This window comes from Plecotus auritus (assembly GCF_963455305.1).
Source record: "Plecotus auritus genome assembly, chromosome: 6".
NCBI classification, from domain to species: domain Eukaryota; kingdom Metazoa; phylum Chordata; class Mammalia; order Chiroptera; family Vespertilionidae; genus Plecotus; species Plecotus auritus.
In genome coordinates, this window is record NC_137773.1 from 94,045,785 (window position 1) to 94,073,672 (window position 27,888).

General features: G+C 47.0%; 1 protein-coding gene across 2 annotated transcripts in view; it reads right to left on the minus strand.

Annotated features, from left to right (window-relative positions):
• LOC308249718 (uncharacterized protein) overlaps positions 1–25,778 on the minus strand; it is a 49,885-nt gene extending 24,107 nt beyond the window's left edge. The window contains exon 1 of one of the 2 annotated variants that reach the window (XM_080671467.1): positions 25,581–25,778. In XM_080671467.1, the coding sequence (XP_080527593.1) occupies positions 25,581–25,613 (33 nt within the window). In that variant the 5' untranslated portion in view covers positions 25,614–25,778. Of the gene's footprint in view, positions 1–1,901; positions 2,072–25,580 lie in introns of those variants that run through there. The other variant, XM_080671468.1, reaches the window with a different exon arrangement.
• Between the last annotated feature and the right edge of the window lie 2,110 nt (positions 25,779–27,888).

A 27,888-nucleotide genomic window follows, 5' to 3' on the forward strand; every position in this document is an offset into this window, starting at 1 on the left:
TCTTTTTAAGAAAAAAATATTTTTATTGATTTCAGAGGTGAAGAGAGATAGAAACATCAATGATGAGAGAGAATCATCCATCTGCCGCCTCCTGCATGCCTCCTACTGGGGATAGAGTCTGTGACCCGAGACTGTGTGCCCTGACTGGGAATCGATGGAACAGTGACCTCCTGGTTCAAGGCTGACTCTCAACCACTGAGCATCCATTGGCCAGGTGGAATACAACTCTTAAAGTGGGTCAGTCCCTGATGATGGAAGGTTGGGGGACTCTGGGAGCTCTACACACCCCTCTCCTGAGGTAATGGAAAGGCTTCCTCTCCCAGGCTTTACTTTTCACAAGTGAGGAAACTCTTAGTCAGATTCAATTTAAGGTCTCACCCCCTCAAAAAAACTCCCAAATTCATAAACCAAGACAGAACTGACCTTCACAGACTTTATCAATGTACACAAATTACTGAGTGCACCTACACAGTGGATGCAATCCTCAAGCCTGTATCTAGAAACAGGACCAAGGAAATCACAGTTACAACCTTAGAAAGAATATCCTCCCGCCCTCTCCCCCTCCTTCCCTATCGCCAGCTTTCAGGGCTGTAGCTTCTCTCAGCATAAAGGCTCCTTCCCTGGTGGGTGTGAGCAGGTAGGACACCTATGAGGGAAGGCTCCCCAGGAAGAAGAAACTGGGCCTTCAAGTACTTCCCTTTCAGGCTCAAGCTGGCCTAAGCTTGGAGACACCAACCTCAGGCTTCTGCTTCCCACCCAGTTGCTCTGGACACCGATATTTTATTTATTTATTTATTTCGGACACCGATATTTTAAATACACAAACCAAGTGTTTGACCAATCCAGCAAAATGACTCAAATGCAGTGTTTGTGTGTAAAGGATGGGAGAATATTGTAAGGCATTTTTCTGGTTCAACAAGAAATTCTGCAAATATCTATTCCTTTAGATAATAAATGTTAGTTAATTATTATTTCCATGGCAAGTAACTGTTTGGGAAACGATCATATTAAACACACTGTTAGATGTTGCGAGTCTAAGCCCTGATTGCATTTGAAATCAACCAAAATAACAGATCTCATAATGTTTCTATACCTGCTCATGGAAAAAGAGAAAGGGAAAAAAATTTTAACAAATGAATGTAATAGTGGAATTTTTTCCTGAAATTCAACTTTTCCTTGGAAATATTTTATAGTCTTTCAAGATCTATCGATTAAATACATTTATATTTATTGAAAAAAAGGAAAATTAAAGTGAATAAAACCACAAACTCAGAGACCTGGAACTGTGATGAAAAGGGCAGATCACCCAGGGAAGTTTCCAAACAGGGACACCCATAGGATGTCTGCGCCCACGAAAGATCCTGGGGGAGAGACACAAGGCTTTTTACACAACACAATTCCAGGTGGTCATTCCACTTTCCTCTTCCATAAAACATCCATAGGCAAAAAAAAAAAAAAAAAAAAAAAAAAAAAAAAAAATTCTTGTAAAAAGATAAATATCCATGGCTGTGTGGAGAAATGACACAATTAAAATACTATCTAGTGTGAAATGCACCATGGCGGTCAAACAGTTAATGATGCCGTGGACTAGGGAGGAAAGAACGGCCTGGGGACCACAGAGACCACAGTTTTTCCCACATAGGAACCCCCAAGACTGAGTCACGATTGTCTCCTGATGGTCCTCCCTGTGACCACTGAACATTCTCGGGGAGACACAACCGGTGACCGGAGAAAACACCGGCGGGTCTGATTGCCGCCGAGCCCCCAGGCTGCGTGCCGCGCCACTGGCAACCTCACATTCCCAAACTCCGGAGTGTCCTCTGGGAGGCCGGGTCCAGCCACGGTGGTTCCACCAACCCCCCTTCCCTGACTTCCCACAGCCGGCCGGCCCACACACTCACCATTTTTCGACTTCAGGGGGGTCCCTGTTGTCCACACTGACTCTCGCAGCAGCTGCGGGTCTCAGTGGCAGAGGGTGTGGAGAAGCTACCTGACGCCTTTAAAAGCCGGCGATGGCGAGAGAAGCGACGAAACCACGGTCCATGCCGTCATCAGAGCGCCGCCCTCACGTACATTACCGGCGACTCCCCTGATTGGACAGTTTGCGAGATCCCGCCCCCTCATGCCCGAGCGACAGCAAATTGGAGGTTACGTCTTTGAGCCGACCTTGTCTTAGCACTGGGTCTGAATCTGACCTTTAACCATAAGGCTGTCAGGCCACTCACGACCCTTCTTCAAAAACAGAGACACTTAAAAATGACCTCTTCATAAGTAATGATGACTCTGGTTCCATTTTGATGGTTGACCATTTCCACAAGGAGATGTCCGCCCTTCCGCCTCCCAACCCCCACTTATCTGGTACTTTAAAGAATCCGGTGGTCTCGGGGGCACTTGGCTCCGGTGGGAAGTTTGAAGCCCATAGTCCTAGACCAGGCCCCAAGCCCCAGATGCCAGCATCAACCTATGAACCAGGAGGTCACCACGGGATTCCCAGTCAGGGCGCATGTCTGGGTTTGCCCTGGATCCCCAGTAGGGGGCGTGCAGGAGGCAGCCGATCAATGATTCTCATCACTGAAGTTTCTATCTCACCTTTCCTTTCTGAAATAAATAAAAATATATATTAAAAAAGAAAAGAAATTCATTTGTGATTGATTAGGGAGGTGGTAGAAAGCAAAGACATAGTGGGGGGGGGCCTCTGGGATTGAACAAAAGATAAAATGACAGACATATACATCTTTTACATAGGTGGGCACAGGATAGTTAATAGTAAACAATTAATATGACAAAAATAACAATGAGAGGATTTGTAGTCTCTGCTCTGGTACCCACAGGAGTCCGGAAAAAGAGAAGTTACCCTGACATTCCAAAGGTATGTTATCTTAGATGCAAAAGACATTAGACAAGTTCAGTTAAGGTAAAGACTGACTTTTGTTAGGGAAGATTCTAGCCTAGGACATGACTACCTGCCATAAACTGCTTTTAGTTAAAAAAGTATTAAAAAATATTTTTATTGATTTCAGAGAGGAAGGGAGAGAGACAGAGAGATAGAAACATCAATGATGAGAGAATCATTGATTGGTTGCCTCCTGCACACCCCCCACTGCGGATCAAACTCACAATCCGGCTATGTGCCCTTGACCAGAATAGAACCCGGGACCCTTCAGTCTGCAGGCCAATGCTCTATCCACTAAGCCAAACCAGCTAAGGCTAGTTAAAAAGTTTTAATTTCAGACTATCCTTTGTTGTTATTTTAGGTCTCTGAGTTTGCAAGGCCACCATGCAGGCATTTCCTGAGCTTGTCAGGTTAGCATGTGTCCCCTTTTTGTCCACAGAGGCTAAGTATCCAAGGGAAAACCTTTTCAAGGAACTCCATTAATACTCATTCTTTGGAAGGTAAAAGGAGGCAAAACGGAAAGAACACTGCTTAGTGAAAAACAATATATGACAAAGGCACGAAGAATAGATCAGGACAGTGGTCATCTAGGGGGACAAAGGCACGAAGAATAGATCAGGACAGTGGTCATCTAGGGGGCAGGACAGCAATGAGAGTCAGGGATGGGAACATCAGGAGACCCTCACCACTGCCCACAGGCCATTTATGAATCTTGATGATTCCAAGGGTGTTTGTTCTGTTATTACTAAGTCTTACAATAACTCAATTTGTACAATCTTTTCTGAATATAGTTTATGGTAAAATTAAGAAGTAATTAAGATTGGAAAAGAACATAATTTGTATATGTTTGTTTGCCCTGTAAAGTTGCAATCTGAGTTTTCATTCACGGTTTTGGCAGCAAAAATTGGTACCAAGCCAAGTGTCTATTTAGAAAGAATGGGTTACATAAATTCACTATATGTACTTTTTAAAAACAAAGGGTATTGCTATGAAAAGATCTGGAGGATTTATCAAAAGGAAAAAAAAAGCCAAGTGTGTTGCAATATGTATATACACTATATTACGTTTCCTATAACCTGCATTGAAAGGTGGACCCCCAACCCCACCCAAAGTTTGGATAAATAGTTGAGACCAATACACACCTACCAGGAACGTATGAAAGGGTTTATAACTTCTGTAACTGAGGTCTCTAGGGAGAGCTGGGCAGGCCTCTCAAGCAAGTGGGAAATGGCTTGAGAGAGCAAGGAAAGAAGCCTGGACTGGATTAAAATATATATATATATATATATATTTTTTTATGGATTTCAGAGATAGAGGTAGAGAATGAGAGTGAAACATCAATCATGAGAGAGAATCATTGATTGGCTGCCTCCTGCATGCCCCCTACTGGGGATTGAGTCTGCAACCTGGGCAGTGCCCTGACTGGGAATTGAACCGTGACCTCCAGGCTCACAGGTCCATGCCCAACCACTGAACCACACCAGCTGGGCTGGACTGGGTTTTTTTAAATTGAGGTTAGGTATGGGGTAGGGTGAGAGTTCACACACACAGACACACAGAGAGGGCTTTCATGGACTGAATATCTTGTCAGCACCAAAGAAGTGAGGAGCCAGGCTTTTTTTAATCACCTTGTACAGACATGGGACACAAGAGGGAAGAAGGAGGGCTAAGGCTTTCAAGTTGTCAGATGTTAGATAACAGAAAATATATACCTCAAAGATATTGCAGGTTTAGTTCCAGACTACCACAATACGTGAGTACTGCAATAGAGTGAGTTAGAATCTTTTTACTGCTTGAGGGTCTTGTATTCAATTTGTAAAAAATGCAACATAAGTGCAACAAAATGAGGTCTGCCTGTATATTCATCTCTGACCCTGATTCCTGGCAGGAAGATCATCTTTTGTTCTAATGAGGAGACTCTGGTTGGGCTGCTGATGGCTCCTGGAGGGGGACTATCACCAGAAGACCAAGCAATGATTTGGAGCATGGAATTTTCAGCTACCCCCCTCTGTCCTCCAGAGCGGGGAGAAGGGTTGAAAACGGTGTTAATAATTGACCATGCCTACGTGAGGAAGATTGCACATTCCCAATAGTATGGGGTTCGGAGAGTTTCTGGGTTGGTGAGCACATTCATGTACCGGGAAGGTGATGCACCCAAATTCACAGGGAGCTTACAGCGCTCGCTGAGAGTGTCTCTTCACCTATCTATTCATCTGTATCCTTTCATAAACTGGTAAACTTAAGTGTTTCCCGGAGTTCTAGAAAATTAATCAAACCCAACGAGCGGGTTTATAGGAACCTTTGATTTGTAACCAAGTCAGAAAGACGTTGTGAGTAACCTGCAGACCTACTTGTGACTGGCATCTGAAGTGGGGGTGGGGTGGGTGGGGCAGTCTCCTGGGACTGAGACCTTAACCTGTAGGATATGACAATATCTCCAGAGAGACAGTGTTATGATAAAATTGCAGGATACCAGCTGGTATCACAGATAATTGCTTGTTGTGAGGGAAAAAACTTTACATATTTGGTGACCAGAACTGTCAGAATTTAAGTGTTTTGAGTAAAAGTGGAGGAAAGAAATGGGTTTTCTCTACTCAGGAGTAATACTGGTTTTTCCAACAGACCAGCAGTCAAATATTAAAACGTGGAGTCAGAGACCTCTGGTTTCTTGTCTGCATTGTAGGAGCTCAAGTGACAGTCCCATCTTCACCAGAAAAAAGCAAACAAACTTAAAATCAACAACTCTTTCTAGAGCTATCAAAGAATTGAGGTCACAGGGCAAACCGCTGTCTCCAAAATTGGAGAGAGAGGAAAATAGACACTCTGAAATGTGCCCACAATATTCTTCTCTTCTTAACAAGGCCTTTCCTCAAAGATTCTGTTTCACCAGAGCTGAACTGACTGGGATTTTACCAGAGCCAATCTGACATGGGGACGGAAGTTGCCAGCTGAAGTCCCCTCTAGCCTTTCTGCCTGACTTAACTTAAGGCTGGAGGCACAGACTCAGAAACACTTGTGAGGTCCACAGGCGATTTTTTTCCTCCTGACAGCAAGTATGTAGTGTGTTTTCCAAACCATTTCTCCATCTCCCCAACATCAACTGGATGGCCTACAAGTCAGTTCTACCACTAACCAGAGTTAACATGACTCTACAGTTTAAGGGCTCAGTCCCACAAACTGCCACATGTCAGATGTCAGCTGCAAATGAGGCTCAGGCCACAACCAACTACAAATTCGAAGGACACTCCCTCATGTTTGCTAATTTGCTAAAACTACTATCAGAACTAACAAAAGTGTTTTACTTATTATTATCACATTATTGTAAAACACAGGAGTCAGGAACAGCCAAATGGAAAGGGTGCTCCAGGCAAGTGGGGGTGGGTACAGTAGGAGCTTCCATGCACTATCCATGCAAGACACTCTCCCAGCACACTGATGTGTTTGCCAATCAGATCTCTCTGAACCCCAAGGTTTAGGATTCAAATTAGGCTTCTTTATGTAGGCATGACTGATCAAATCACGGACCAATGGTGAATAACTCAATCAATAGCCTTCTCCCCTCCCCAGAGGTTAGGGCTAGGTTGAAAGTTCAAAGCCTCTAATCAAAGCTTGATCTTCCTGGTGAGCAACCCCCATCCTGAAGCGATTGAGAGGCCTGTGAACAGTCACCTCATCTGTACTAATAAAAGGGTAATTTGCTAATTAGACCGGGAGACCTTCCGGACATCCTTCCAGACAAAGCCATGGTGGTGGGGCCAAGGCAGAGGTGGTTAGGGGTGATCAGGCCAGGAGGGGAGCGCAGTTGGGGGTGATCAGACCGGCGCGGGGGGGGGGGACAGTTGGGGGCGAGCAGGCTGGCAGGGGGGGCATTTGGGGGCGAGCAGGCCGGCAGGGGTGCAGTTGGGGCGAGCAGGCCAGCATGCAGAGTGGTTAGGGGCGATCACGCAGGCAAGCAGGTGAGCAGTTAGGAGCCAGTGGTCCCAGATTGCGAGAGGGATGTCCGACTGCCAGTTTAGGCCCGATCCCACAGGGGTTGGGGTCCCAGATTGGAGAGGGTGCAGGCCGGGCTGAGGGACCCCCCCCCCCCGCGGTGCACGAATTTCGTGTACTGGGCCACTAGTTATAACTTTTTTAAAAATATTTTATTGATATTTTACAGAGAGGAAGGGAGAGGGATAGAGAGTTAGAAACATTGATGAGAGAGAAACATCGATCAGCTGCCTGCTGCACACCTCCCACTGGGAATGTGCCCACAGCCAAGGTACGTGCCCTTGACCGGAATCGAACCTGGGACCTTTCAGTCCGCAGGCTGACGCTCTATCCACTGAGCCAAACCGGTTTCGGCTGGGCCACTAGTTAGAACATACTATGCTCCTATCACCCTTATCATTCTGATAGTCCAAGGGCTTTGGGAGGTCTTTGCTAGGAACCATGGACAAAGATATAACATCTTTCTCATTATATCACAGAAGGACACTGCACAGGACACAGGCTCATTAAAATACTGAGACCAAAAAATAAAATAAAAATAAAAATAAAATAAAATACTGAGACCAAATCCTAGGACTATAGAACACTTCCTCTCTACCACAACACAGCACTATAGCAGCAACACTCCTGTTTAACAGCAGTGGAACACACTGGAAGAACTATAGTTTCAGAACTTATTTAAGAAGCCTCTGTAGAACCCTAAAGATGACATGGAGACAAAAGCAAGGACACCTGAGGATATTTGCCTCTGTTACAGCAAACAGTAAACACAGACTAAACCCTAGTCATCCTATATAATAAAGAGCTAATATGTAAATGATCGTCACACCCTCATGACGTAATGGGGACCAGCCAGGCACAAATGAGCTCGTGAGAGAGGAATGGAGACCAGCCAGGCTGCAGCCCAGGAGAGGGACAAGCCGCATACTCCGCGGTCCTGGGCACCAGTGCCTGTGGCCCGGGATAGGGGCAAGCTGCCTGCCCCATGGTACCAGGCACCAGCGCCTGTGGCTGCGGCCCGGGAGAGGGACAAGTTGCCCGCCCTGCGATCCCAGGCACCAGCACCTGTGGCTGCAGCCTGGGCAAAGCCGCCTGCCCACGATCCCCTGCGGCTTTGGCCGGCCTGAGCGAAGCCGGACAGGGTCCTGGGTGCCTGCGGCCGGCCAGAGGGAGGGAAGCCCGGGTCCCGGGTGCCTGTAACTGGCCAGAGGAGGGAATCCTGGGTCCTGGGTGTGGGGCGAGGCAGAGGCGGTTAGGAACGATCAGGCCAGCAGGGGAGCAGTTAGGGGCTATCGGGCAGGCAGGCAGAGGTGGTTAGGGGTGATCAGGCAGGCAGAGGGGGTAGAGGTGATCAGGCAGGCGAGTGGTTAGAAGCCAGTGGTCCGGGAGGCAGTTGGACATCCCCCGTGGGGTCCTGGATTGGAGAGGGTGCAGGCAGGCTGAAGGACCTCCCCACCCTGTGCACAAATTTCATGCACCGGGCCTCTAGTATAACTATAAAACCTCACACTGAAGGCCTACTTTCCTCAGTTCCTCTTTCAGTTCCTTTTTGTTATTTAATCTGGCAAATAACCTCATGTCCAGCATTCAACAAAAACTACAAGGCATGCTAAAAATTAAAACACAGTGTGAAAAGACAGAACAGGTAAGAGAACATAATTTAGATGTAGCAGACATGTTGGAATGATCAGACCAGAAATGTAAAGCAACCATGATTAATGTGCCAAGTGCTAATGGAACTAGTGGATAACATGGAGAACAGATAGGTAATGTAAGCAGAGATGAAAACCCTAAGAAATAAAAAAATGGGAAATGCAAGCAAAAATAAAAGAAAATGTTAAAACAACAGAACATAAATGAATTCCTTGGGGGTTGGGGGCAGTAGCAGCTCATTGATACAGGGGAAATGTGAATACAACCTTCCAAAACTAAAATGCACAGAAAAAAAAAAAAAAAAAAGGAAAAAAACCCCCAGAAACCCAAGAACTTTGGGACAATTACAAAAGGTGCAACATACACACGAAGGAGAATAAAGATTTTTAAAAACAGTAAATAAGTAAAGCAATGATGACTGAGAGTTTCCCCAAATTAATGATAGACACCAAACTACAAACCCAGGAATCTCAGAGGTCACCAAACAAGATAAAAACCAAAAAATGCACACCTAGAATTATCATATTCAAACTTGAGAAAAATAAAACCAAAGATGAAGAGAACATTGTGAATGAAGCTGGGGAGGAGGAACCATATTTATAGAGAAGTAAGGATGAGAATGAAATCAGACTTATTTTCAGAAACTATGCAAACAGGAAGAGAGTCTGTGAAATAAATGTTGAAAGAAACACCACACAAGAAGTCGGTGTAGAGCAATTTTATCTTTTAAATATAAGGGATAGTCCTAGCTTGTTTGGCTCAGTGGATAGAGCGTCAGCCTGCGGATTGAGGGGTCCCAGGTTCAATTCTGGTCAAGGGCACATGCCTGGGTCGTGGGCTCAATCCCCAGTAGGGGGTATGCAGGAGGCGGCCAATCAATGAGTCTCTCTCATCACTGATGTTTCTCTCTCTCTTTCCCTCTCCCTTCCTCTCCGAAATCAAGAAAAAAAGTACATTCTAGAGGCCTGGTGCATGAATTTGTGCACGGATGGGGTCCCTCGGGGTGGCTTGCAGGGATCACGCCCCAGCTCGCGCCCCCAGGCTCGCAGCCCCACAGCCCTGCCTGGCACCCCGCCTTGGCCTGGTGCCGCCCACCATCCTCCCTGTGGGACGATCAATCGGGGCCGGGCCCCCTGCCCAGCTCCCTCAGCGCCTGGGAGCTAGGTGGCAGCCCCGCCCCCTGCCCCCGCAGGTTGCCATCTGTGGGGCAACTGGCAGGATGATTGGGCCCCCACTTTGGCCTGGTGCCGCCTGCTCACCTGCACCACCATCCTGTCGTGGTCCACTCTCGTTGGGGCCCATTGGGGCTGGCAGCGCCTCCACTGCCACCCGCTGCCAGCGCCATGTCCCCGATGCCCGCCATGTTCTGTGCCACCCCCTGGTGGTCAGCGCACATCATAGCAAGCGGTCAAACTCCTGGTCTCCTGCTCGAATTCCCAGTCGAACGACTGCCCAAGGGGACAAATTGCCCATTAGGCTTTTATTATATCCAATATAATAAAAGCCTAATATGCAAATCGGCCCTGACCGGTTTGGCTCAGTGGATAGAACGTTGGCCTGCGGAATCAAGGGTTCCAGGTTCGATTCTGGTCAAGGGCATGTACCTTGGTTGCAGGCACATACCCAGTAGGGAGTATGCAGGAGGCAGCTGATCGATGTCTCTCTCTCATCAATGTTTCTAACTTTCTCTCCCTCTCCCTTCCTCTCTGTAAAAAATCAATAAAATATATTAAAAAATATGCAAATCGACCAAATGACTGGCGGAACGACTGGTTGCTATGACGTGCACTGACCACCAGGGGGCAGACGCTCAATGTAGGAGCTGCTTCCAGACTGCAGGCCCCAGGCCAGCCAAGGCGGGTGACCAGTAGGGGCCTTCCCAATCGCCCCGTCAGTCGCCCCACAGATCGGCCCTGATTGCTGGCAGGGCTAGGGACCCTACCCGTGCACAAATTTTGTGCACCAGGTCTCTAGGATAGGATTAAAAAAAGAGGGATAAATGATGACTTTCTGACAAACAAGAATTATGGAATTTGTCACCTAATAAAGTACACCTGCTTTGTAAGAAATGTTAAATTTGTCAGGAAGAAGGTAATGATAAAGAAAGGCAGAGAAAGAATAAATGAAAGTAAAATAATTTATTTTTGTTATTTAATCTGACAAATAACACTATGTTCAAAGTCCTAATAGTAACAATATATTCAGTAATTATAGCTTATAGATAAGTGAAATGAGTAACAGCAATGTTACAAGAGACAGGGAGGGAGGGATTGGAAATACTCTTGCACCTCCAGTAGAGAGGTACAGTATTACTTTACAGAGAACTTAGGTTAGTATACACATACTGCAAACTCAAGCCCAACTGAAAAAATGTAAAATGGTATACTAAGAGAGGAGAAAAATGGAATCAGATAAAATGCTCAATAAAAGGAAGAGAAGGGCCCACTACTACTGGGAATATAAATTAGTACAGCCACTATGGAAAACAATATGGAGGTTCCTCAAAAAATTAAGAATAGATTTACCACATGACCTAGAAATTCCTCTTCAGGGTATCTACCTGAAAAATCTGAAAACACTTAAAGACATAATACCTCTATGTATATTGCAGCCCTAGTCACAATAGCAAAGACATGGAAACAAGCTAAGTGCTCTTCGATGGATGAAGATAGAGAAAATGTGATACATATATACAATGGACTATTACTCTGCCATAAAAATGATGAAATACTGCCATTGTGACAACATGGGTGAATCGTGAGTATTATGCTAAATAAAGTAAATCAGATGGAAAAGGACAATAAGTATATGATTTTACTCGTATGTGGGATATAAAATAAAAAGCAACACAAAACAAACAAACAAACTCATAGATACAGACAATAGATGTATGGTTAGCAAAGGGGGGAGGAAGAAAGTCAAGGGGGTCAAATACATGGTGACAGAAGGATGGTGACTTTATTTTATTTTTTAAAAAATATGTTTTAAAAAATATATTTTTATTGATTTCAGAGAGGAAGGGAGAGGGATAGAGAGATAGAAACATCAATGAGAATTACTGATCAGCTGCCTCCTGCAAGTCCCACACTGGGGATCAAGCCTGCAACCTGGGCATGTGCCCTGACAGGAATCGAACCATGACCTCCTGGTTCATAGGTCGACGCTCAACCACTGAGCCACACTGGCCAGGTGAGGATGATGACTTTACATGGTTAACATACAAAGGTGTATACAGATGTTGTATTATAAAGTCGTACACCTGAAATTTATATGTTATTAACAAATGTTACCCCGATAAATTTATTTAAAAAATTTACTTCAAATGCAACAAAAAGGCAGAGAAGGCAGAACAAAGACTGAAGTAAAAAAAAAAAAAAGGCCCTAACTGGTTTGGCTCAGTGGATAGAGTGTCGGCCTGCGGACTGAAGGGTCCCGGGTTCAATTCCGGTCAAGGGCATGTATCCTGGTTGCAGGCACATCCCCAGTAGGGGGTGTGTAGGAGGCAGCTGGTCGATGTTTCTCATCGATGTTTCTGGCTCTCTATCCTTTTCCCTTCCTCTCTGTAAAAATCAATAAAACATATTAAAAAAAATTTAAAAAAAAGAAACAAAGTACAAAGGCAAAAAATAGAAAATAGTAAAAAATATGATAGATGTTAATTCAATGATACCAGTAATCACTTTAGACATTAATGGTCTAAATACAACAAAGGAAAGACAAACTGTGACAGCAGATAATAAAATAACAATTATATATTGTCTACAAGAGTCACCCTTTAGTTATAAAGACAGAGACAGATTAAAAGGATGGAAAAGGATATACCATACCAACAAGAGAAAGCTGGCATAGGTGTATGAATTTCAGACGAAACTGACTTCAGAACAGGTAAGATTCACAGAGATAAAAAAGGCATTACATAATGATAAAAGGGTTAGTTCTCCAAGAGGACATAGCAGTTCTTCATGTGTACATGCAAAACAGACAGGGGCAAAATACACAAGGCAAACACTGAGAGAACTGCAAGGAGGAATAAATACATTCACTATTATAGTTGGAGACTTCAATACCTGTCCTCGTCAATAATGAAGAATTCTGGCAGGCAGAAAATCAGGAAGGACATTGTGAAATGAAATAGCACCATCAAACAAGTGGACTTAACTGAAATCCATGCAACACTTTATCCAAAAATAGCAGAATATACATTCTTTTTAGATTTACATGGAACACTCACCGAGACACACCATATTCTGGGACACAAAACATACCTCAACAAATTTGGAAAAAGAGAAATCATATAAGATATGCTGCAGAGCCCGGTCAGTGTGGTTCAGTGGTTGAACATCCACCCAGGAACCAAGAGATTGCTGGTTTGATTCCCAATCAGGGCACATGCCTGGGTTGTAGGCTTGATCCCTGGCAGGGGGTGGGGGGCATGCAGGAGGGAGCCAATCGATGATGTTTCTTTCTCATCAATGTTTCTATCTCTCTATCCCTCTCCCTTCCTCTCTCTCTCAAAATCAATAAAAACATATTAAAAACATAAATGCAGAAATAACAAAATTATGAAAAGAAGATATGCTGCAGACCACAGCAGCATTTTTCTAGAAATCAGTAACAAGAACAATAGTTGGAAAACCTCCAAATACTTTAAGATTAAACAACACACTTCTAAATAACACAAGTCAATAAGAGAGTAATGCCAACAAGATAGTGGAATAGGAGTTTTCCACCAACATCAATGCACAGCGCACTAATTTTGACAACCAGCCAAGGATGAGTATACCTTTGTGGAAGTCTGGGGCTCCAGTGGAGAAGTTCCTGCATACAAATAGAGCATAAAATCTAAGAATAGACACTATGACAGGGTAAAAACAGTTTCACTTTCCATATATTACCCCTCCAAAAGGTGGTACAGATCACTGCCCAGATCACCTTGGCCTGAGATTCTTCCCATGGGGAAAGTGACAGTGCAGTGATTGAGCCATGGCTTCCTCAGTGGTGTGGGACACTGCCTAAGAGGCTCACCAATTTCCCATCTTACTAAGAATGCTGAGGGAATCAGCACAGCTGAGTGGCCGGAAGGCAGGGAGAAGGAAAGAGTTACAAGAAGCCCTTCTTCCCATGTGGCTCAGTTGTTGAGCTTCTGACCATGAATGAGGAGGTTACGGTTCAATTCCTGGTCAGAGCATATGCTAGGGTTGTGGGCTTGATCACCAGTGTGTGTGTGTGTGTGTGTGGGGGGGGGGCGTGCAGGAGGCAGCCGATTGATGTTTCTATCTCTCTATCCCTCTCTCTTCCTCTCTCTTGAAATCAATAGAAAATATTTTTTTTTAAAAAAAAGTTACAAGGACACACAAGAACCAGGGTTCTAAACTTAGCAAATGGCTGCAGACGCAACTGTTGGCTACCCCACCAGCAGGCTTACATTTCAGCCTCTTGGGCACACCCAATGTTCTGCACCTCACTGCCTTTTCCAGACAGCAAGTGCAAGTCTCCAATGTCTTTTTATTTTAAAATTTAACAAATCTTTATTGTTCAGATTATTACAGTTGTTCCTCTTTTTTCCCCCCATAGCTCCCCTCCACCCGGTTCCCACCCCACCCTCTGCCCTTACCTCCCCCCCACTGTCCTCATCCATAGGTGTACAATTTTTGTCCAGTCTCTTCCCGCATTCCTACCACCCCTTTCCCCCCTGAGAATTGTCAGTCCACTCCCTTTCTATGCCCCTGATTCTATTATATTCACCAGTTTATTCTGTTCATCAGATTTTTTATTCACTTGATTTTTAGATTCACTTGTTGATAGACATGTATTTGTTGTTCATAATTTTTATCTTTACCTTTTTCTTCTTCTTCCTCTTCTTAAAGAATACCTTTCAGCATTTCATATAATACTGGTTTGGTGGTGATGAACTCCTTTAGCTTTTTCTTATCTGTGAAGCTCTTTACCTGACCTTCAATTCTGAATGATAGCTTTGCTGGGTAGAGTAATCTTGGTTGTAGGTTCTTGCTATTCATCACTTTTAGTATTTCTTGCCACTCCTGTCTGGCCTGCATAGTTTCTGTTGAGAAATCAGCTGACTATCGTATGGGTGCTCACTTCCAGGTAACTAACTGTTTTTCTCTTGCTGCTTTTAATATTCTCTCTTTGTCTTTTGCTCTTGGCATTTTAATTATGATGTGTCTTGGTTTGGTCCTCTTTGGATTCCTTTTGTTTGGGGTTCTCTGCACTTCCTGGACTTGTAAGTCTATTTCTTTCACCAGGTGGGGGAAATTTTCAGTCATTATTTCTTCCAATAGGTTTTCAGTATCTTGCTCTCTCTCTTCTTCTGGCACCCCCATAATTCGGATGTTGGTACGCTTGAGGTTGTCCCAGAGGCTCCTTACATTATCTTCAAATTTTTGGATTCTTTTTTCTTTTTGCTTTTCCAGTTGAGTGTTTTTGCTTCTTTGTATTTCAAATCTTTGACTTGATTCTTGCAGTCCTCTAGTCTGCTGTTGGGTCTCTGTATATTATTTTTTATTTCAGTCAGTGTATGTTTAATTTCTAGTTGGTCCTTTTTCATATCCTCGAGGGTCTCGTTAAATTTATCGGCCTTTTCTAGGAAATTCTTGAAAAACCTTATAACTGTGGTTTTGAACTCTATATCCAGTCATTTGCTTTCCTTCATTTCTTTCATTTGTGATCTGTTTCTTTGTCTCCGCATTTTCGCTGCTTCCCTGAGTTGTTAGAGTGGCTTTGTGTGGTAGGTGTCCTAGATGGCCCAGTGGGTCGGCCTCCCCAGTTACCTGAGGTAGACACTCTTGGTACACCCCTTTGTGGACTGTGTGCACAGCCTTGTTGTAGTTAAGTCTTGATTGTTGTTGGTATCACTGGGAGGAATTGACCTCCAGGCCAATTGGCTGTGAGGATCAGCTGTGTCTATGCTGGGAGAACTTCTGTGCTGGAGACACCCTTATGAGACAAGACTTGCAAAATTGCAAAAGCCTCCATGCTCAGCTGGGATGGGGCAGAGTCTCAGGGTGGAGCAGACAGCCTTGGCTTCCCATCAGCCCTGCCCTATGAAGCCCCTGGGTCTCAGTGTCCCTCGGTAATCGCTGCAAGCACCTCTGAGAGAAAACCGCCCTCGAGTTTCGCCTGCTGCCAGACAGTCCAGTTTCTCCCCAAATGAATCTGGGTTCCCAGAAACTCGCTCGGAACTGTAGTTCAGCGCAGTCGGGAGCTTCCGTCTCCCTCCCGCTTTAGAAAGCCAGCCGCGCACTCAGCTGCCCATGCACTCCACAGTCAGTCCTCTCTGCACGCGTGTGCCTCTGGACCTCTGCCTTCCGCAGTTCCCCAGAGTCTCAGTGTGCTTTCTCTTTTCCTGACAGTCCAGATTCCCCCCGAATGGGTCTGGGTTCCCAGAAACTCGCCTGGAACTGGAGTTTAGCGCAGTCGGGAGCTTCCATCTCCCTCCCGCTTTAGAAAGCCAGCCGCGCACTCAGCCACCCATGTACTCAGCCGCCCGTCCTCTCCATGCACATGCGTCTCCATACCTCAGCCTTTTGCAGCTCCTCTGAGTCTCAATGTGCTTTCCTCTTTCCTTCTAGTTGTAGAATTTCCACTCAGCCAGCTTTCCTGTGGTTCTGGATGGTGACTGTTTTGTCTTTTAGTTGTAGTTTTGATATTGTTGTGCGAGGCAGCAGTTTAGGTGTTTACCTATGCCGCCATCTTGGTTTCTCTCCCTCCAATGTCTTATTAGCACACACATTCAACTGGCTCAATTCAGTGTGATTGGAAGAAGACACACAAACTCGAGCATTTCAGGGGATTACCTAAGGAAGAACTAACAGGAGGCTCTCAGCACCCTACGTGGCTTTGAGGAATTCAGATAAGGCATACCACCTTAAAAATTCCCCATAAAGAGGGAATAAGTGGTGTGAAGTGAGCATATCCACAGAAAAGATTAGAGAGAGCCTCAGAATCCCTATGGGGCTGACTGGTGAAAGTGTTTCTCTCCCAAAGCCAGGAAAGACTGCACGAGGTGGCTGCTTTGAATGTGAGCACAGCAATGCAATGCTTCAAGGAACACACACACACACACACACACGAAAAATGATACCACTTTCCAGTACCCCATACCATAAAAATGGAGATCTACAAATTACCTGACAAAGAATTAAAATTACTTGTTCTAAGGAAGCTCAGTGAGCTTCATAAGAATACAGATACCCAAAACAATGGAAATTAAGAAAATAAGAAATTCAATAGGTAGACAGAAATCATAAAGAACCAAACAAAAGTTCTGAAGCTGAAGAATCCTATATAATAAAAGAGTAATATGGTAATTGACCATCACTCCGTGATGCCCACAGCCAATCAGGAGGGAATATGCAAATTAGTGGGACAAAGATGGTAGCAGCCACTAAGCCAGCCAGAGCGGGCGGGAGGCTTGGGTCGCCCCTGGCGATGGAGGAAGCCAAGCTTCCCGCCCACCTGGGCCAGCTGCCGAAGGAGGGACCTGTGGGCGGTGGCCACGGAGCAGGCCAGAGCGAGTGGGAGGCTTGGGTTGCCCCCAGCGATGAAGCTTGGCTTCCTCCGTCACCGGGGGTGACCCAAGCTTCCCGCCTGCCCTGGTTGGCCGCTGAAGGAGGGGCCTGTGGGTGGCGGCCACAGAGCCAGCCTGAGTGCACGGGAGGCTTGGGTCGCCCGGGCCAGCTGCTGAGGGAGGGGCGTGCAAATGGCCCTCAGCCCCTCACCCAGGCTGACCAGGCACCCCAGCGGGGCCCCCACCCTGAAGGGGGTGTAGCCAGCCTGAATATGGCCCTCAGCCCCTCACCCAGGCTGGCCAGACCCCCCAGCAGGGACACCCACCCTAAAGGGGGTGTGGCCAGCCTGAAAACAGCCCTCAGCTCCTTACCCAGGCTGGCCATACCCCCATTGGGTGAGGGTCCCCGATAGGTGGTGTGGCCAGACTGCAAACAGCCATCAGCGCCTCACCCAGGCTGGCCAAGCCCCCCAGCGGGGACCCTCACCCTGAAGGGGGTGTGGCCAGCCTAAAAACAGCCCTCAGCCCCTTACCCAGGCTGGCCACACCCCCATGGGGTAGAGCACACGTTCTCAAACTACAGCCCATGGGCCACATGCAGCCCGCCGAGGACATTTATCCCGCCCGCTGGGTGCCGCTGCCTATCCTGCTTAGCAGCCGACTCGTCCCGGGCCCGCAGTGCGCATAGGAATTTGTTCATAGTTTTTTTTTTTAAACTATAGTCCGGCCCTCCAACGGTCTGAGGGACAGTGAACTGGCCCCCTGTTTAAAAAGTTTGAGGACCCCTGGGGTAGAGGGTTCCCATGGGGGGCCTGGCCAGCCTGCAAACAGCCATCAGCCCCTCACTCAGGCTGGCCAGGCACCCCAGCGGGGACCCCCACCCTGAAGGGGGTGTGGCCAGCCTGAAAACAGCCCTCAGCCCCTCATCCAGGCTGGCCATGCCCCCCAGTGGGGACCCTCACCCCATGGGGGCATGGCTGGCCTGCAGACTGCCCCAGCCCCTTGCCCAGGCCGGCACCATACACAATGGGAACCCCCACCCCAATGGGGGAGTGGCTAGCCTGCAAAACACCACAGGCCTCTTGCCCAGGCCGCCCCGCCCCCTAGGGAACCCCCACCCTGATCTGGGACACCCTTTAGGGCAAACCAGGCAGCCCCCACCTGTGCACCAGGCCTCTATCTATACTAATAAAAAAGTAATATACTAATTAGACTGGTAGACCTTTCAGGAGACCTTCCGGACGTTCTTCTGGACAAAGCCATGGTGGCGGGGCCAAGGTGGAGGCGGTTAGGGGCCAAGAGGGGAGGGCAGTTGTGGGTGATCAGGCCAGGATGGGATGGCAGTTGTGGGTGATCAGGCCGGTGGGGGGGTGTTGGGGGTGATCAGGCTGGCGGGAGGGCATTTGGGGGTGAGTAGGCTGGCAGGGGGGCCAGTTGGGGGTGAGCAGGCTGTCAGTGGGGATCAGTGGGGGCGGTCAGGCTGGAGGGGGGGCAGTTGGGGGCAAGGAGGCCAGCGGGGAGGGCAGGTGGGAGCGAGCAGGCCAGCAGGGGGGGCCAGTTGGGAGTGATCAGGCTGTCAGTGGGGGTCAGTTGGGGGCAGTCAGGCCAGCGGGGGGATAGTTGGGGGTGAGCAGGCCAGCAGGGGGGCAGTTGGGGGCAAGGAGGCCAGCGGGGAGGGCAGGTGGGAGCGAGCAGGCCGGCAGGGGGGCAGTTGGGGATGAGCAGGCTGGCGGGGGGGGCCAGTTGGGGGTGAGCAGGCTGTCAGTGGGGGTCAGTTGGGGGCGGTCAGGCCGGCGAGGGGGTAGTTGGGGGTGAGCAGGCCAGCAGGGGGGCAGTTGGGGGCAAGGAGGCCAACAGGGAGGGCAGGTGGGAGCGAGCAGGCTGGCGGGGGGGGCAGTTGGGGGTGAGCAGGCTGGCAGGGGGTCCAGTTGGGGGTGAGCAGGCTGTCAGTGGGGGTCAGTTGGGGGCGGTCAGGCCAGCGGGGGGTGTAGTTGGGGGTGAGCAGGCCAGCAGGGGGGCAGTTGGGGGCAAGGAGGCCAACAGGGAGGGCAGGTGGGAGTGAGCAGGCTGGCGGGGGGGGCAGTTGGGGGTGAGCAGGCTGGCAGGGGGTCCAGTTGGGGGTGAGCAGGCTGTCAGTGGGGGTCAGTTGGGGGCAGTCAGGCCAGAGGGGGGTGTAGTTGGGGGTGAGCAGGCCAGCAGGGGGGCAGTTGGGGGCAAGGAGGCCAGCGGGGAGGGCAGGTGGGAGTGAGCAGGCCGGCAGGGGGGGCAGTTGGGGACGAGCAGGACAGCAGGCAGAGTGGTTAGGGGCAATCAGGCAGGCAGGCAGGTGAGTGTTTAGGAGCCAGCAGTCCCGGGTTGCGAAAGGGATGTTCGACTGCCAGTTTAGGCCCAAATGGGTGTAAACTGGCAGTCGGACACCCCCCAAGGGGTCCCAGATTGGAGAGGGTGCAGGCCGGGCTGAGGGACACCCCCCGCCCCCGTGCACAAATTTTGTGCACCGGGCCACTAGTATAATAAGTAAAATGAAAAATGTAAGAGAATTTAAAGAGCTGACTGGATGAATCAAAAGAAAGAATCTGTGAACTTGATGACTGGTCATTTGAAATTACTCAGAGGAGAAAAATAAAAAAATAATGAAAAGCAATGAAGAAAGCTTATTTGATTTCAAGGATACCAGCAAAAGAAAGAATAAATATATTATGGAAATCCTAGAGGAGAATAGAGAAGGATAGAAATCTCATTTAAAGAAATAATGGCTGGAAACTTTCCAACTCTTGGGATAGATATGGACATCCAGCTACATGAAACTCAAAGATCCTGAAACAGGTTGAAACTAGAAAAATACTTCATAAAGAAATTTTAAAAAATCAAAATATCAAAAATAAAGAAGAATTTTGAAAGTAGCAGAAGGAAATGACTGGTCACTTACAAGAGAGCCCCAATTAGACCATCAACAAATTTCTCAGCAGAAATCTTGAGGACATGAGAGAGGGACATAATACACCCAAAGTATTGAGAAAATTAAACTACTAATCAAGAATGTTTTACTCAACAAAGCTGCCCTTCAGAAACGAAGGAAAACATTTTTTGCAAATAAAACCTGAGGGAGTTTATCACCACTACACCTGCCTTACAAGAAATGCTACAAGGATTTTCAAACTAAAATGAAAGATTGCTAATTAATCACATGAACATATATGAAAGTATAAAACTAACTGGTCAAATAAACTAAATAAGAATTGGTTGCTTAAAAATATAAACCAAAATAGATAAAACTTTAGCTAGGAAAAAGAAAGAAAAGATTCAAATTAATAAAATAAAAACTAAGAAGGAGAATTTATAATGGATACCACAGAAATACAAAGGATCATAAGATAATATTATGAAAATTATATGCTAACAAATGTGACAACCTAGTATTATTCAATACATTTTTAAAATTAACATACTACCTACTAAGACTGAATTATAAAAATACAAAATCTGAACAGCCCAATAATAAGGAGACTGAATCAGTAATAAAAAACCTCCCAACAAAGAGAAGTCCAGGAACAGATGGCTTCCCTGGTTAATTCTACCAAATATTTAAAAAAGAATTAATATCAATCCTTTTCAAACTCTTCCAACAACTTGGAGAGGAGCAAACAAATTCCAAACTCATTTTACAAGGCTAATATTATCCTGATAACCAAAGCTAGGAAAGACACAAGAAAAGAAAATTACAGGCCAATATCCCCAATGAACATAGATGTAAAAATCCTTAACATGCCTAGTAATTCTTAAAACAGCCAGCTCTGGTCCATTGCATCTAGAACTGAGGCTTGGTAGGTTCAACACTGTCACATGGGTTAGCACAGCTCATAGAACCAGCTCCCCAGCACTCAGCAGCCCACAGTGGAGGTCACCTTCAGGCAGTAGAGCAGGTTAGTCAGAGCAAGAGAAGATAGACCCATGAGGATGGTCATATGGGGACATGCTGTTCACAGTGCCAATAGTTTGGGTCACCTGCATTGGAAAAGGCCTATGATTCTCAGAATTGAGGTCTCAGGGTAGGATAGGGTGGGCTTCTTAAGAAGCTCTGAAGTGGCTTGAGAGAGCAAGGAAAGGAGCCTGGCCTGAGATTTTATTGTAGCTGGGGTATTAAAGAAAAAATATTTAATGACATCTGTCAAAGATGGTAAAGCAGGGTTAATTCAGAACCATTGCAAAAGGTATACAGACCATTGTGACGGGATTTCACAGTAAGTGAGAAATGAGATTGGGCTCAATTTTGAATACAAGTGGGAATCCACTGCCAGAGAATAGGGTGGGGTTCAGTGGATAGAATATTACTAAAAAAGGAATTGGGGTGAGGGTGTTCTGGCTAACCCGACCAAACAGGATTTCTACTGCAGATATGCCAGGGGGATCAGGCATCACCTGATGGTGGAAGAGGAGGAAAGTGATCAGATATGGAGGGTGGTCAGATAGGAGGGTGGGGGATTCAGTTTCACTCAACTTAGCAAGGTTCCTGCTAAAACTGGATTTTACAAAGAAGTGCAAAGACAGGGCTAGGAAAAAGTTCAGGAGCCAGACTGAAGTTGTTCAAGCCAAGATTCCTTGTCAGGGGCGGGGCCAAGGCAAGAATTCTACACACAGACTGGGGCTTGTGTGGTTGCAATCTGAAGCCAGTGCCAGAGGAGGGAGCCCTGGACTTTCTCATCAGCCTGTCCAGGTGTGGACACAAGGAAAGAGGGAGGGGGAAGGAGGCTTAAGCTGTCAGCAAATACCAAACAATTCAGACTGATTGCTCATTATAAGGACAATCATGGGTAAGAACAATATGTATTTGCGGTGACTTGTTTTTATAGAAAGGAATACTAACAGGAGCTCAAGAAATGATCAAAACTGTGTATTTGGAGGTGGCTAGAGTAACAGCACTGGCGGGACCAGGATTTGTGGACAATCCTATCTAATAAAAGAGTAATATGCAAATTGACTATCACTCCAACACACAAGATGGCTGCCCCCATGTGGTCAAAGATGGCTGCCCCCATGTGGACACAAGATGGCCAGTAGGGGAGGGGAGTTGGGAGGGACCAGGTCTGCAAGGGAGGGCAGTTATGGGAGATCAGGCCAGCAGGGGAGGGCAGTTGGGAGGGACCAGGCTTGCAAGGGAGGGCAGTTGGGGGCGATCAAGCCTGCAGGGGAGGGCAGTTAGGGGTGACCAGGCTGGCGGAGGAGAGAAGTTGGGGGCGACCGGGCCTACAGGGAAGGGCAGTTGGGGGGGACCCAGGCCTGCAGGGGAGGGCAGTTAGGGGTGACCAGGCCTGCAGGGGAGGGCAGTTAGGGGTGACCAGGCCGGCAGAGGAGGGAAGTTGGGGGCGACCGGGCCTGCAGGGGAGGGCAGTTGGGAGGGACCAGGCCTGCAAGGGAGGGCAGTTGGGGGCGATCAAGCCTGCAGGGGAGGGCAGTTAGGGGCAATCGGGTTGGCAGGGGAGCAGTTAAGCATCAATCAGGCTGGCAGGGGAGTGGTTAGGGGGTGATCAGGCTGGCAGGCAGAAGCGGTTAGGGGCAATCAGGAAGGCAGGCATGCGAGCAGTTGGGAGCCAGCAGTCCTGGATTGTGAGAGGGATGTCCGACTGCCCGTTTAGGCCCGATCCGAGTAGGATCCGAGTAGGATCGGGCCTAAACGGGCAGTCGGACATCCCTCAAGGGGTCCCAGATTGGAGAGGGTGCAGGCTGGGCTGAGGGACACAAACCCCCGTGCACAAATTTTGTGCACCGGGCCTCTAGTATAAATATAAATACATCTTTAAAAAGAGCAATCCATGGCCCTGTGAACAGTGAGTCTTTCAGCTGACTGTCAAATGAGCAGTACCAGCTGTCCAACTTTGAATTGGTTGCTCGGTGAAACTTCTTAAGTTAGACTTTTTCTATCTTACAGATTTATTTAAAATAAACAGAGAAAGTTATGCTACTATTTTACTAGTCTTTCTTTAACTACAACTTTTGTACATAGGAACCCCTTCTAAGATTTAGTTCCTTTAAACACTAAGGGTTACAAACACACACACACACACACACACACACACAAACACTAAGGGTTACAAAAGTGTAACCATACAAAATGAAAATTTCAAATACCTTGCTAACTAAAAGGACGAATTGCATCCCAGTTTATCCTTCCCCTTTATCTCACAGGCTCAAGGGGGCCTTAGATACACTGCCCTCAGGTCTCTACACAGGGGTAGTTTAAGGAATAAGTAGCATATTACTATGCAATAGGCATTTTCGTGTAGCTTTTTAAAATGTAGTAGGATTTTCAAAGACTTATATAAACTTTGATTAGTTTACCTCACATCACTTAAAACAGAAATTCAATTGCTTTAGCCTTTTAAATGTCAATGCTCTCCAGGGATGTGCACATACAAACACTGATGTAAAAACGAAAAATTAACCTGAGCACTTAAGTACATTCATCTCATCTGTAAATTCTCTTGCCTAAAAGGAACAAAAATTCTATTTAGTTCTTACAAGGTGCTCTGGGAAACTAGAGCCAAAGGGTTGCAGTATTCAATGGATAAAGGATCCAAAGTAAAGAAACACAAGCATTGGAATCAGCTAGATGAGCAACCTGCTTCCCACAGGACAGAAGGAAAGCCACTTTCAGAAGGTTCCACATCCTACCTAGACTCTCCAGGTTGAGACAGAAAGAACCCCTGGAGTGGGCCAGTCCCTGAGGAAGGAGGGGAGGGACACCTGAGCAGCCCCAGGAATGAAGTCTGGGAGCTCCAACACTCTCATTCCACAGTGAGCAAATGCCCAGCTAGATTCAGTTTAAGGTTCTGACCCAAATTAACTCCAAATTCATGAACCCTAATTCAGGACACAGAACTCCAGACTTTCTCAACGCACATGAATTACACTCCGAGTGCACCTACACTGTGGCTGCAAAACTCCAACCTACGTCTAGAAACAGGCCCAGGGGAAGCACAACTAAAACCTCAGAAGGGGCTTCACCCCCTCGCCCAGGTGCACCTGCACCCCCACCTTTCAGGGCTGTAGCTTCTCACTGTAAAGTCTCCTTCCCTGGTGGGTGTGAGCAGGTAGGACACCTGTAGGGGAGGCTCTCCAGGAAGAACCACTGGGACTTCAAGTACTTCCCTTTGCAGGCTCAAGGGGGCCTTAGATACACTGCCCTCAGGTCTCTACACACCACTGGAGTTGCTTTGCAACACACTTTGATATTTTGAATAACATAAATACCGTTTTTAAACAATCCACCAAAATCACATAATCCCAGCATTTATGGGGAAAGGAAGGAGGAATAAGTGTCTTTTACTAGTTCAATTAGAAAACCTCTAAGATGTATTCTTTTAAGAAAAAGGTGTCAATTATTTCTATTTAGATGAAAAGTAATTGGTTTGTAAATAATTTCTCACACTTGAACACTTCTGCTCTGCAAGTCTGAACATGGAATTTTATTTGAAAACACCCCAAAATAAAAAAACAGATGTCAGAAACTTAGTACAGGGGAAGAAAGAGTCAAAGAAGATTCTATGCAAATGTAAAGCAATACTGAAAAAATTTTCCCGAAATCCACCTCTTTCTTGCCTGATTGGAACTATTTTATGTTGTCTTTCAAGATCTACTGATGGAATATATTTAACCCTTAATGAAAAGCAAAAACATACCTAAGTCGGCAAGTCTTTTCAGGTGACAAACACAGGGAGGGACTGTGCTCACGGGACAAGACACCCAGGAAAGTTTCCGAAGAGGAACCTCCACCCAAAGGACTTCCCCTGCGTGTCTGTGCCCAGGGCAGATCCTGGGGGAGGGGGACGGGGATTTCATTCAACGATTCCAGATGGCTATTCTCGGCCTTCCTCTCATGTAAAATATCCACAGAGAAAAAAATAAATATATCTTTAAAAAGAGCAATCCATGGCCCTGTGGAAAAATGATAAATAGTTGGTAATGATGCTGTGAAGAGGACAGACCAAGTTAGCCTTCAGGAACGCGAGGAAGGAATCCGGAAATTCAGAAATGTATCGCTCCGCCCTGGGTTAGGGGGCGGGGAGAGACGGGTCCTGGATTGGTGACCCTGCTTCCCAGGCATCTGGACAACCGAGGAGAAAACGCGTCCCCCTGAGGAGAAAGGAGGGGCTGAAGACCCTACAGACCACAGCGCCTCCTCTGCACAAACCCCGCAGACCGAGTCACGGTTTCCCCCGGTGACCCTCCCCCTCCCCCTCTCCGTGGTCCCCGCACCATCTGGGGAGACGCGGGGCTGCGGGCGCAGAGCTGCCGAGAGTCTCCGGGCCGAACTCGCCGCGCCTGTGACCGGACAGGACACCGGGGTCCCGGCTGCCCGCCCAGCCCCGCGCTGCGAGCCCGAGAGGACCGAGGTCCCAGCGGAACTCGGGGAACTCGGGTCCGCAGACTTTGGACTTGACCGCCGGAGGCCACGTCTGGTAACAGCCGGTTCCAAGCAGCCCCTGTCCTTGTCCCGGCACCCCCGGGTCCCACGCTCACCACCTCCCGGCGTCGGGGGTCCCCGGGCTCCATCCCTAAGGCTCCGCTGCGGGTGCAGGTCCAGGTGGGCTGGGCTGATGCTGCGGCAGAGACACCTGGACTGTTACCCGCAGGTTGGACGTGGCCCCGAGCGCCGCCGGGAGCGTCCACGCGGTTTCAGGAGCGTGCCTGATGATGCGCCCTGATTGGACAGCTCTCAAGGGCCCGCCCCCCATTTTCCTGAGTGACAACCGGGAAGGTCAGTGGGGTAACCGGGAGTAGCTTTTGCGGGTGGGCGGGACATGTCCCCTCGAGAGGCGGTTGCTTTTTTAATTTTATTTTTTATTTTTGAGCGACGTTTGCTTTTAAATAAAACCTGTTCCTGGCCTTAGAGGGGCTGTGCTGTTTACCTGAACGCGGAACACAGGTGTGCGCAGGGAATTGCAGTTTCCAGACGGAGCGATGCCCATGTCCGAGCAAGAGGGGCGTACAGGGGAGACCAAGCCCCTGGGACCAGAGGGTCAGAAGGCCTCCCTGGGTCAGGGGTTGACCTAGGCTGGGAGGTCATCCATCGAACGATGATCGTTGTTTACAAACCTATTTAAAAATGACCTCACCATATGCAATAAAGATTCTGGCTCCATTTTGATCCTTGCTGTCAGCGTGTGGCTTCTACCAATCCCTTCTTCACCTCCACACATGTGGTATTTTAGCAAATGAGTCCCATGGCCGCCCAAGGTCTTGATTCTGCTGGGAAGTTGGAACTTCGAAGCCCAGGCCCTGACTAACCACGAATTGTACGATGTGTTCAATAAAACTCTCAGGTGTACATTTTACAATACAGGGAAATTTATTTAAGTGGTTTTTTTTTTAATTTTAAAATATATTTTATTGATATTTTACAGAGAGGAAGGGAGAGGGATAGAGAGCTAGAAACATCGATCAGCTGCCTCCTGCACACCTCCCACTGGGGATGTGCTCGCAACCAATGTACGTGCCCTTGACCGGAATCGAACCCAGGACCCTTGAGTCCGCAGGCCGACGCTCTATCCACTGAGCCAAACCGGTTTTGGCTTAAGTGGTTTTTTAAAAACATATTTTTTAAAATTGATTTCAGAGAGGAAGAGAGAGGGAGAGACAGAAACATCAATGACGAGAGAGAATCATTGATGTCCCTGACCAGGAATCGAACCGTGACCTCCTGGTTCAGAGTTACACCACAACTACTGAGCATTGCAGGCCAGGCAATTTAAATGGTTTTTGAGTGTGTGCCCGTGCCCAGAGATTTTGAAACGTAAACAGCTATGGCATCCCTAAGGCAAACGAACTCATATTATCACCAATATAAGAAAAAACAATAAAGGTTCTGGAAATGTGGGAGGTACCTGGAAACTCAATATATTTAATACATTGATTCAAAACTCTGAATACACTTATTTATTTGAAAGGTTTATTTTTTTTATTTTTATTTTTTTCAAATTTTTATTAAGGTATTATATGTGTACATATCTTACCATTGCCCCCCACCCCCACCCCACTCCCATACATGCCCTCACCCCCCAATGTTTTGCATCCGTTGGTTACTCTTATATACATGCATATAAGTCCTTCAGTTGATCTCTTATTTCCCCCACCTCTCCCTAACCTTACCACTGTAATTTGACAGTTTGTTTGATGCTTTACTGCCTCTGTAACTATCTTTTTGTTCATCAGTTTATAATGTTTTTCATTATCCCCAAATGAGTGGGATCATGTGGTATTTTTCTTTCATTGACTGGCTTATTTCACTTAGCATAATGTTCTCTAATTCCATCCAAGTGCCTACAAATGGTAGTAATTCCTTCTTTTTTACGGCAGCATAGTATTCCATTGTGTAGATGTACCATAGTTTTCTGATCCAGTCATCTGCTGATGGGCACCTAGGCTGTTTCCAAATCTTAGCTATTGTAAATTGTGCTGCTATGAACATAGGGGTGCATATATCCTTTCTGATTGGTGTTTCTGGTTTCTTAGGATATATTCCTAGGAGTGGGATTACTGGGTCAAATGGGAGTTCCATTTTCAGTTTTTTGAGGAAACTCCATACTGTTCTCCACAGTGGCTGCACCAGTCTGCATTCCCACCAGCAGTGCACGAGGGTTCCTTTTTCTCCGCATCCTCGCCAACACTTGTCGTTTGTTGATTTGTTGATGATAGCCATTCTGACAGGTGTGAGATGGTATCGCATTGTTGTTTTGATTTGCATCTCTCGGATAATTAGTGACTTTGAGCATGTTTTCATGTGTCTCTTGGCCTTCCTTCTGTCTTCTTTCGAAAAGCTTCTATTTAG